At 44.6% G+C, this 12,021-nt stretch overlaps 1 protein-coding gene across 2 annotated transcripts in view; it reads left to right on the top strand.

Moving 5' to 3' along the window:
• The window catches only part of MTURN (maturin, neural progenitor differentiation regulator homolog), a 29,380-nt gene extending 18,753 nt beyond the window's left edge, over positions 1-10,627 (top strand). For both annotated transcript variants that reach the window (XM_023188388.1, XM_023188387.1), the window contains one exon: positions 5,293-10,627. In XM_023188388.1, the coding sequence (XP_023044156.1) occupies positions 5,293-5,403 (111 nt within the window). In that variant the 3' untranslated portion in view covers positions 5,404-10,627. The remainder of the gene's footprint in view (positions 1-5,292) is intronic.
• Positions 10,628-12,021: the final 1,394 nt, after the last annotated feature.

Here is a 12,021-nt window from a genome sequence, read left to right as displayed (position 1 = left end):
TCTCTTTTTGAGAAAGTATGATGGCCTCAAAAGGTAAGAGAGTGCCTCCTCCTGCGCATTGTGCTACATCCATCTTGCCACCCTTTTTTCCTTAGGGTCAGGAAGACTGACTGACTGACCAGGACCCCACTAGGGGTTTCTGCATCCCGCCAGCATCATGATCATGAAGATAAATGGTGCCACATTTCCCAAATACTTTAGCGTTCTACCACCCTTGGCTCTTGGACTAACAGTATTCGCATCACCTGGGAGTGTGTTAGAGATGCAGAATCGGGTCCCACTTGAGACCTGTTGAATCAGCATCTGCATTTGAGGTAGATTGCTGAGCACATTATTCACACCTACACATGGTGAAGAAGAGAGACTGCTTAAGGGGAGTCCCTGGAAGGTGCATACAAGGATCTCTGAAGCCACAGGGCATGTCCTCGATGCACCAAAGCCATGGTTGATGGGCAGTGCTCTCCAGGGCATAGACACCACCTCCCCTTCTTTTATGAAGACCCTCTAGCCCACTGTGCTGAGTGCCCCCTCCAGAGACAGCAGCTGCTAAATGCCAGCTCAGTATGACCTCGCGTAGTTTACACTATTATCCAAAAGACCTGGAGTTGGCCCTACAGATAACAGATACTCTCTTGGGTCTGAGGAGCTGAATTCTCCAGAGTTGGCTGCTCTGCCTTTCGGGTGCAACCTGTTTGGATGCATGGGTCCCAGCAGTGCTTATGTGATCACCGATAGCTCAAAGGAAGCTTTGTGGACAGCAAGACCCTGGAAATGCCAACTCTCTTGTCCAGAGTGAGCATAAACTATTTTTCCCAGTCAACTGAAAAAAAATTCACTGAAATAGGAATAAATGATTATAACTGTCAGGAATAATTTAAATATACCAGTCACTTTCATTTTTTGGCCCACCTTTTCGGTATGAGAATGTGTGGTTGCAGTAAAAGCCAGGGCTCCAGAATTCTTCCCAGTCTGTGTGTATGCCTGTCTCTTCTTCTTGACTGTTGAAAATTGGAATCCAGAAGTTAAATTTAGACTTGCCAACCATAGGTGGGATTGAGCATAGAGGTGAGGATGCTAGATTACTACATATCTGTATGATATGTCCCTTAGAATTCCAGGCAGTCTATTTCTGGTGCTTTCTATCCATGCTTCCAAATTGTCCCTCCTCATAAATGTGGACATTAGCATTTCATATTGCTTTTTAAAAAAAATTTATTCCCCAGTGGAAAACATTGAAACCTCCAGCTAATAGGAATAGCATTAACAGCTGAATGGAAGTCTCCTGGGTGGCCTGGTAGATAGGGGTGTGAAGGCTGCTATCAGATCACCCAGGTTTGAATTGAATCCTGGCTCTGCCACTTACTAGGTGACTCTGGGCAAGTTACTCAGCCTGTCCAGGTCTTATCTGTAAAAGGGGGACAATAAAAGTGTCCGACACAAGGTTATTATGAGGAGCAAAGGAATTAATGTGTGTAATTCTGCTTACGACAGTGCATTTGCTGCGCCAAACTCCCTTTTTATTTTATTTTACTTTATTCTATTCTATTTTATTTTGTTTTATTTTATTTTATTTTTTAGACGGAGTCTTGCTCTGTCACCCAGGCTAGAGTGCAGTGGCACAATCTTGGCTCACTGCAACCTCTGTCTTCCTGGTTCAAGCGATTCTCTCATCTCTGCCTCCCGAGGAGCTGGGACTACAGGCACACGCCACCACACCCAGCTAATTTTCATATGTTTAGTAGAGATGGGGTTTCACCATGTTGGCTAGGCTGGTCTCGAACTCCTGTCCTCAAGTGATCCGCCCGCCTCGGCCTCCCAAAGTGCTGGGATTACAGATGTGAGCCACTGTGCCTGGCCCAAACCCCCTTTAACCTCAGTAGGGAAGGCACCAGGTTCAAGAGGCCAAAGAAGAGACCCAGAGCCAGCAAACGAGACATGGGGTTTTACTGTACTGACATACAGGGGAGAGAGTCCAGCGGCAGGGGCTGGGCAGGAGATCTGCCTTCCATGCAGTCCAGTGGTGGCAGGGTGGACAGAAGAACCATGTGGTCCCACGGTGGTGGCCTGGGCAGGAAAACCGCAACCTCCTGCAATCAGTGTGCAGTGTATATAGGATTTTCACTCAACACCCTCCCACTAATGACCTCCACCTGGCAACATTCATTTAACCCAGAACTCAGGGCCAATTTTAATCCTCTCTAATGACACATGTTCCCTGGGATAGGCCATAGGCTTACGTGTTCCTACTGTCCTTGCCACTCCCGGATTCCCTAGCTCCTTAGAGATAATATAACTAGATTACATTACGTTACGTTACGTTACATTGTTACGTTACGTTACATCACATCACATATAGTTATGTAGGGCTCCAGAGTTTGCAGATCATGGCTGCCTTCAATCTCTCATGTCATCTCCATAGTTACTCTTTGAGATAGAGCAGGTATCGTGGTTCTCGCTTTAGAGAGGACACTGAGGCTCAGCAAGGTGGTGACTTGGCAGAGGTCCCCAGCTAACTAGAGATCTGGCCTCTGGACTCCAGTGCCAGTGTCTTTTTCCACACATCCTCTCAGTAAATCTGTAGACCCTACACTAAGATGCCTCAAAAGTCCAGAAGGCCTCAGAGAACTGCCTCTCCTCTTTCCCCTTTCCAGAAGGGCAGTGAGTGAGCAGTTCTTGAAAGAGCAGTCAGAAAACTTCCAGCCCAGGGACCTGTCAGTAAGTGCGTTGGTTTCATTTGAGGTAAGGTAGGGAGCTGGAAAAAGGAACAGCAGAAGAGAGGTGGTCATGGCTGCATGCTTGGTTTCCTGGGTCTTTTTCAATAAGGCACCCTAAGCTGAAGAGAGGGAGGGTGTTTAGTGCTACCTATGGTTTGGGTCAATATGAATCACCTAGGGGTGTTATGGACAGAATCACCCATGGTACGTCTCTTTCAGATAAAGACAGCAAATATGCAATGCACACCTCAGCTGCACCCTTTTCATCCAGGACAGCCATTGCTAGTTGACCACAGTGTTTTCCACGGGGCCTTAGAATCCTCCTGAAACTCCAGGCAGCCTCTCCCTGTCAGGTCTGTTAAGTGAGAGGGAACCAACTGGTCATTTCTCTTTTAGTGACATCCCTTCAGTACAATGAACAATTATATATATATTGTTCAGGTGTTTAGGTAATTCTGCAGCTCCCGGCGGTGGCAATAGTATTTATATTTTACCAGCTATTTAAATGTTACCACTTATTCGACACTTTCACCTTGCTGTGTCATTGAGCAGCTCTCCAAATAAAAAATTGACCACCAAGTGTAGTCATCAACGTGCCTTACGACTAGCCATCTTTTCTCTATTTAGAGGCAAATTTTGCTTTTTATTCTATTTATGAAAATCTGGAAGGGAGACAGGAGCCGGGAAAAGAGACTTGCTTCTCCCAAGCACACTCAAGATCGGAGCACCCTCTCCGGGTAGCTGAGAGCGCTCTTCCTGCCCTTCCCCTCTGCGTCCGCAGAGTCTCTGAGGCAGCTGCAGCATGCCCAGCTCTAAGGGGCGAGCATGTGTCTGCAGTTGGCTGTGTATGCCTTGGCAGGCCACGTGCAGTGTGACCAACAATGCCTAGCAGATGATTTTGTCCTGAATGTGTTCATAGGGCGCTGGGAGACCTGGGAGAGCTGCAGGTGGAGAACTTCAGAGTGAAGGCATTATTTTCATCAGGACTCCCTTTCCCTTTCCCCATTTCAGCAGTGGGAGGGAGTGAGAGGAAGGGGGTGACAGGACACTAGGGAGGCAATGCAATTGAACAGAATGGTCTTCTTTTTACTGTCTTGATACAGTTAGTGTTTAGATCATTGGGGCCACTCAGTGTGGTGCTTGAAAGTGATGGCCCTGGACACCCCTATGTAAGAAGTCCTTGGGCCACAAGCAGACTGTAGATCTAATGAAGGCACCAGGAGACAGAAGCCTGGTTATCACAGGCAGGCCCAACAGCCAGGGCTATGGCTTCCTGCCTGCACCAGGAGGTGGTGTTCTTATTGATGAGGCCTAGCAAATGGCACTTGGTTTCTAACCAAAGACCAGCCAGTGCTTTAAAAAAAATGTTTATTTTGAACTTCCCACGTAATTATACAGCAATTGGAAAATGCAAAAAGATACAAAGGAAAAAATTACCCATACTCTCACAATCTTTAAAAAAAAAGCTTAAAATTTGGGTATATTTTACTGAAGTCTTTTTTCTGTGCATATGTGTATAAATTTTAAGAACTCTGGATCAGGTGTGGTGGCTCATGCTTATAATCCCAGCACTTTGGGAGGCCGAGGCAGGAAGATTGCTTGAGTCCAGGTGTTGGAGACCAGCTTGGGCAACATAGTGAGACCCTGTCTCAATTAAAAATATGTAAATATATATACACACACACATATGTAAAGAAACTCTGGGCCGGGTGTTGTGGCTCACGCCTGTAATCCCAGCATTTTGGGAGGCTGAGGCAGGCAGATCACGAGGTCAGGAGATCGAGACCACCCTGGCCAACATGCAAAAATTAGCCGGGCGTGGTGGTGTGCGCATGTAGTCCCAGCTACTCAGGCGGCTGAGGCAGGATAATTGCTTAAACCCGGGAATTAGAGATTGTAGTGAGCTGAGATAGCGCCACTGCACTCCAACCTGGCAACAGACCGAGACTCCGTCTCAAAACAAACAAACAAGAAAAACTCTGTATCATAATAAAAGTGCAGTTTTGTCATGCTCTTTTTACACTTATGTGCATCTTTTTTATGTCACGTCATTCAAAAATGCCATTTTGAGTGGATATATAAGATTCCATTTCAGTAACACCATGACCATTTTGCTGTTGAACATTTTAGTTGTCTCTACATTTTTAGAAATGTGTTATAAATAATAGCACCAATAAATAATAGCACCATGTGTTTTTAGGACAGAAAATACAGAATCAGTTTTTGACATCTTAGTGGGACAGTCGGCACAGTTCATTTCATACTACTGCTAACATCCCAGATGTGTGTGCGGGCACATAGCTAGCTCTCTGTGCATATGTGGTGCCACATTTTGATACTTCAAAATAGAGACTGTCCAGGCTCCCCAGTAAAACCTAGCCCTTTGGGCACTCATCCATTGAAGGATTGACATTTCCGTCTTACAAGTTTATGAAAATCGTCGTAGGGGTGGTTGATGGGGAAGTCTGCAGCTGCTGGGTTAAGTGCTGTTTACTGTGGATCTGATGCCTGTGGTTGTCTTCCTGCCTGTGGTCCATTTGGTGCTCACAGCTGCTTTTCTCTTGTTCTCTCCCTATAGTTACTGGGGCTTCCGGATGCAGATGACGATGCGTTTGAAGAGTACAGTGCTGATGTGGAAGAAGAGGAGCCAGAGGCAGACCACCCCCAGATGGGGGTCAGCCAGCAGTAAATCTGGGGGCTCCCCTGAGAAGGAGAGTGAGCCCCACGGTAACCTAGGTGGGGTCACTGTCCCTCCTGGGTTAGCGTTTTGCATTAGCACTTCGAAATAGGACGTCTGGCTCCCAGCATCCAAATTAAAATGAAATACCTTTTTAATGACCACAAAATATCTGTGATGAGCTTTGCTCAGAAGTGACCTGAATTTCACTCCCGCTTCAGTGGGGTTTCTATGGAGTTGTCTTGGTAGCCTTTGCCATTTTGAATTTAGAGTCCATTTTGTGGCTGACTATTCTCTTGAGTTTATGTTGGAGAATTAACATTCGCTGACTCGAATGTAGAGAACTCTGAATGTATTAAGGATATGTTTTGAGTCCTCACAGGTGACCTTACTGAGGGAAAGCATGGCAGAGAAGAAATGCAGTCTGCACTTTTTATGTACTTTTTAAGTGTCCGTAAGTGAAAGGTTTTGCTTATAAAGCATGAATTTTAATATCTAGTCATTAAACTGCACAAGTGCAAATACAAGGGCAGGAAAGGATAATCACTTAGCTTTGGAGTAAGAGGGTAAGAGAGGCCCAGAAGCCTTTAAGTGTTTTGCCATTACTAAGTTACCTGGGTATGCAGCGACTGGTTCGTGGTTAGGTGTAAATGTTACTTGCTTGTTTGATTGCTTCAAAACATGCTAATTCCAAAGCCACTTTAAAAGTCTATAGTGGAAAATATAGATAGGGTGAAAGATATAATTTATTGATTTTTAAAGCTGTTTATAAGCCGTCCCACGTATAAAATGAAACATTTTACCTTCTCTCTTTCTAATGAGATGGCCACTTGTTAAATCATGAAAACATCCAGAATCCAAGTGCCACTTAAACTTTGAAGCCATAGTTAAATTTGATAGAAAAGTAAACCAGGATTAAAAGTTTTTACAAATATAATAGAATCCTTCTTTACTTTTTAAGTCTTTAAAAAAAAAAAAAAAAAAAGCCAAGAAAAGGATTCCATTGTGTAATTTATTTAAAAATTTAATCACATATTTCGAGGGACTTAATTGTGGTGTATTTGTAAAGGGACATGAAGGTAGGAATCTTTTAATCGTGGGTTAGCTTGGTTAAAAGGGGACGTTTTAATAATCAAGATACTCAGACAACTCACAGAAACAACTTCTGTAATAACTGGAAATACTGCTGTTATCATTTAGCCAACTTACTGGGGAAATCCTTTGTAATGCTAACATGGAATTATTCTTGGACCCTTCTGCATCCCTGGTTCTAGTAACTTAGGATGTGGAATGCCTCCTTTACAACACTAGATTAAACCTAACATCTGGGGTGGGTACGTTTAAACAGTCACACATGTGCCTGTTAGGTTGTCAAAGTTTTGAATTAAAAACAAGCAGTAGCAGCAGAGGCCACAGAACTTATGGGAGTCTTGTATATCTTCCAGGCATGTCGGTGTAAACCTGATTGTCTCGACATTTTCTGTTTAATTGATTGGTGCTGTGAGGAGTTCGGCTGCTCGTGGTAAAACAGCGTACTCCAGTTTTAAGTCATCGGGTAAAATAATAGTACAGTGGTTTCCATCTGTGCTTCAGTACCCACTTTCTGTTCTTTTCTTGAAAAGTCATACTAAAGGTTAATTTCAAGTAAAATCAATTTCCTTCTGAGTAGCCTGTTAGTAAAACACAACTTAGTGTTTCTTCCATTGGGTTGAGCATATTCTGCCCTTTGCAGCCCTGCCTGTGTTCTGATTGGCTCCACTCATGAGCAAAGGTGATTGTGAGCTGTATATTACATAGATGTCGCCCAGGTTTTGTAACCTCCATTTTAATGCAGTAAGCCCACAAGAATGACTTCTGCAAGTGAAATGAGGAAGCTTCACTAGCTTGCTCCATTGGAAGGTAAACTGAAATTTTATACATTAAAGCTTAAAATCTAAATTTACATATGTTTGGAAATGGAATGGACATTAACATAAAATGTATTTTATCAAAAAAGTGTTTAGACTTTGACCAAATACATGTTGGTATTATCATGTTAATGTTCTCTGTTTATAAAAATTGAGTGGAGATAGACTCAGCCATTCTGTGGGCTGTTGAGAATTCCGGGCTTTGTTTTGCACCAGGGGTAGGAGACAGAGAACATGTCCGTATGTTGCTTAATTTCCATTGCAAAATCCCAAACAGCATTAGCAGATCGAATTGTTTCCCCTAAAACTTCCTTTTTCTGAATGTGTACACATCCCTTCTTGCGCTCACACACTTGCCCACACACTCACTTCCTCCTGCGCTGTGGCTGCTCTAAGCAGGGCTGTGCATGGTGTAAAGCTGCAGTCAGTGAGCCTGGCAGCCTGTGGTTTCTGTTATGGAAATGGTTCCGTGGTGAAACACGTCCCTGACCCTTCACAGACTTACACGTATACTCACCAGGAGGTGGCAGCGGTGTGGGAGGAGTGTTGACCTTGGACGCAGGAGAGACACCTGGGTTCTAGTTCCAAGTCGGCAAAGGATTGTATGACCTTGACAAGTCACTTAACTGGTCTGTGAACAAGGGGCGTTTGCCCTTCCAGCTGTAAACACTGCCCTTCTGTGCCTGCCTTATGTGCGTGTGTGACTAAGGAGCAACAGTCAAGGAAACTTTTAGGGATTCGAGAAGAAAATACATGCGGGATCTTGCCAAGGGGCTGCCTTTAGGATGCTGACCCCCGCACTACCTTAGAACATGTTGGTCTGTGAGTGCCCAAACCCCTGAGGGCTTGATCTCATGGGGCTGATGAAATTCTCTTCCTTAAAGGAAAGGGAAAGGTGAGGCCCCAGAGGACTTATCTCAGCTGTACATGCTCTGCCTGTGGAGACATGGCTTTTCTTTGTGTCATGGCAGACTGGGGCTTTGGAAGTGGTGTATGTTTAACTTACCCGAGAGTGGGAGATGTGTAGGAAGAACAGCTGGAAGAAAGTGAAAGATGAGTACCAGTACTTTTTGCCATGTTATCCAGTAGAGAGAAAGTGACAGTGAAAGTAAAGAGAGAGAGAAAGTGTGTGTGTGTGTGTGTGTATGTGAGAGAGAGAAAGAGAGAGAATGAGGAACGCTTGATTGCTTGCTGATGACTGGGCCAGCTCTGAAACCCGAAATCATGCCTCGATAACATTACGAAACCGTGATCCTGGGTTTGAGTGAATCCTAGAGACATTGTTCCTTATGGCTGCCTGGTTTCCTCAGCCTGATCACCATAGTGAGCAGACGTCAAGGAATCAGAGTGAAGTACGGAGCCAGGGAGGGAGGTGAGGCCCCGTGCAGCGCCTGTCACCACTGTGGATTCACCTGCACACGGGTGTCCATTCCTGTCTCCCAAGCCCAAAGCAGCACATGATGCAGTTTGTTTTCCGACAAGCAGAGCGTGAAAAGTCTCTTATGTAGGGATCCTCCTTGTGTCCTGGTGCCAGAATTAGGTTTCCAGTGTACTTCAACGAAAACTTCTCTCCTTTATAGTTGCTGTCATTTTTCATGTGTAAACAGAAACCGTCTCTAGCACAATATATTTTTGAATATTGTTTCTGTTTCTTAAGAGCACAATGTATATGGACCTAGGGGAGCTGTGGTCCCAAGTGTCATTGGAATTTATATTTTAGGAATAGGCTTTGCATGTTAAAATTCACAAGTTGGGAAACTGGTGTGAACAGATCTGATTTCCCAGAGAGAGCCATGAAGGAATAGGTGGGACTTCACTTGGGGTGGGAGGAGATGAATGAAGGAGAATGGGAGAGTTGGGTCTGACAGTTACCACCTGAGCCCCAGGAAAACTGTTTTCATTTTCGCGGCTGTCTCACTGGGGGCCTGTTTTCCTCAAAGGAACTGACTGTATGTTGAGAGGCAGTGCCTTGTGTTGGCATGGCATGACTTTAAAGGTGCCCCCCAGCCAAGGAGACTAACAGGGACCCTGCTCATCTGGTGGGTATCTTTCCTTCAGTAAAACCAGCTGCCAGCTTGAGAAACCTGTCTTTCCCAAGTGCGGGCAGATCTGAGAGGGGCTCCAGGCATCTGGCAGGTAAATCACAAAGCAAACTTGGGTCTCCTTGGCAGCAGGGAGGAAGCAGGAATGCCCCCTCAGGCCAGAGGGCAGGGCCCACCTCCTCACCGTGCTTCAGGGTTGTAGAAAGAGCACAATTAATGCTCAAGCGATCACAGACCCCTCTCCCCTGCAGTGGGTGTTAGCTCCGAAGAGATGCCATTGCCGATCACCCAGTCTTTGGAGAAGCCTAAAATTTCTTTGAATTAAAAACTGATCCTCTTTCATAAAGACCCAGTCACTTCTCCCGGTTTAGTGATAACAGGTATGACACAAGAAGCTGAAGTCTTTTACATTTTATGGAGAGTAGTTCTGAAACCTGCCAGAATGCTGGTAGCCTGTGGTGTCCATGGCAATGGGTGTCCATGGTAAAATATCTATAGCTCCTGCTCACTGGGCAAATGGTTAAATAATATGTTGCCTTTTATATTTTTATTTAAATACGGATTACAAAAATATAGTACCTATGAGCATTTCATGTTAGAAACCCCATTTAAAGCACTGTAAGGCTGAATAGACACAGCGATTAAAAGTATATGCCAGGCCACATAAAAATAATTTTTTTTTTGCTTAGAGCTGTATTCAAGTTGTTCGGCACCAGAGAGAAAGCTGACAGTCTGTTCTTTGTAAACTGCCTTTTCCTGTTTTTCTGTTTTGTTTTGTTTCTCGAATTTCATTTTTTACTAAGCCCCTTCTGATACCTAGGCGGATAAAGATAAGAGCCGTGCTCGGTACAAATGTCAGCTCTGAAGAGGAGGAAGTCAATCTTCAATGCTAGGGCAGATCTTCACTATCCGCGGTCCAGTCTTAATTTGAGCATGAGAGCAAAATTTAGTCATCTACACAAGAAGCAAAAGCAAGGAATAGTTGTTGAGTTTTGTTTTTTGGTTGTTTCTTTCTTTCTTTTTTTTTTTTTTAAGGCAAGAAGTGTTGCCGGTAGGGTATGTGTGCTTTCTTTGCCTTCCTATTTCCTTTCAAAGAAATCTCTTGTAAATTACAAAACTGTGAAATGGGTTGCCAAAAACTGTTGCCCTTCGTTAGATGCTTCAAACAGTGTAAATCCTGTACTGCACCCTGTCCACCTCTGCTCCCTCCTCCCTCCCCTGAGATTGAGGACCTCATCCGACCATGTAATTACCATTCGCTTGCTATTAAAGAGCCTTTCAAACTCTGGTGGTGTTTGCCTCTTTTTTTCTGCCTCCACAATGTTTGGTCCTAAAGGACACCTAATGTGGCTTATAAATGAAGAGCAAGGAGTAAAGGACCGGCAGCTGTGTGGTTGCTGTGTGTGAGGAGGTTGGGGAAGAGAGGGAGGATCTGGTGACATGAAACGCTGCCATTGTTCAAAGATTAATCATTTCTGTGTGATGCATTCATATGTCTATTCTGATGCTATAACTGGTAGTTAGTAATTTTCTTCTTTGAACCAATACTTTAGTTTTGTGTTTGAGAATCCTATTTTTTTCTAGCCTACTTAGGAATTCTTTGTGGCATCAATTAGAAATCTGTATTCTGTGGTCATTCTATGACATGACACCATGTCTCCACCGCCTTCCTCCTGGTTATTTATTCACTAAACATGGCATTTAAATAACTTATCTGGAAGTTGATGGTAAGTTCTGTAATTTGATTAAGAGCAAGTTTCTTTCTCCAAATGAATGGGTCTCCATAGAGAGACCCATTTGATTCGATTAGATTTGAGATTGGCTTCACAGGCGCAGCATAAAGGCTTGTGTGTATGTTCGATAGTGTGTGGTCCTTTGTTTTCGATGCCGCTGTTAGAGATTGTACTCAAGTGGTGAGCTGTGTGTCAGCATTTCCAACCCCGCTCGGCTAAGGTAGTGGTGCAGCAGCGGGGCAGGTGAAGCCTTACTGATGGACTGCCTTTGTTACAGTTATTCTATCCGTCTCACAGATAGAGTTCATAAAATGCAGGTTGGCCCCTTTTAAGTGCAGGGACTGGTGTTAAAAATACCCACGTTTCCCCCTCGTAATCATTCTGAAATCAGTGGCTGAGGGCAAGAGGTTCTAGCCCAGACTCCTCCTGGGCTGACTGTGGCCCTAGGCCTGTCCCTTCCCCACCCCACCCCATTTCCGGCTTTGTTTCCTCATCTGTAAAAATAAAGAGTGGGGGACTTGTCCCTGAGTTCCCTTTGGGCACTAGCCCTGACTTGTCTAGGGGAGTCAGGAGTCGGTAGGGAGGACAAGAAGCACAGTTATGGAAACGCTCAAAACCAGGGTGGAGCGGCCAGGATTGGCAAAACTGTCGTGGGATTCTGGAGCCCTTTTCCCTAGGATCCCTTTTGGAATTGAAGACGCCGTCTGATACTGTGGCTTCGTGTTAGCCCGAATGCTTATGTCCCTGCATGTTTTCTCCTGCCTTCCCACACCTTCCTTCTCTTCATGAAAGAAATCAGGAGTCAGAACTACAACAAAATGAAATTGGGGTGTTTAGCTTAGGGATGTAATCAACAGTCTCACTCCCTTTAGAAATTAGCCTTGTTTCCATAGTGAAGTTGGGCCGAGTGGGATCCTCCATTGTCCTAGAGTTCATTGTGTACAGGTG

Source organism: Piliocolobus tephrosceles, chromosome 8, assembly GCF_002776525.5.
Source record: "Piliocolobus tephrosceles isolate RC106 chromosome 8, ASM277652v3, whole genome shotgun sequence".
NCBI classification, from domain to species: Eukaryota; Metazoa; Chordata; class Mammalia; order Primates; family Cercopithecidae; genus Piliocolobus; species Piliocolobus tephrosceles.
Note: the sequence above shows the minus strand (reverse complement) of the source record. Positions and strands in the feature narration are given on the sequence as shown.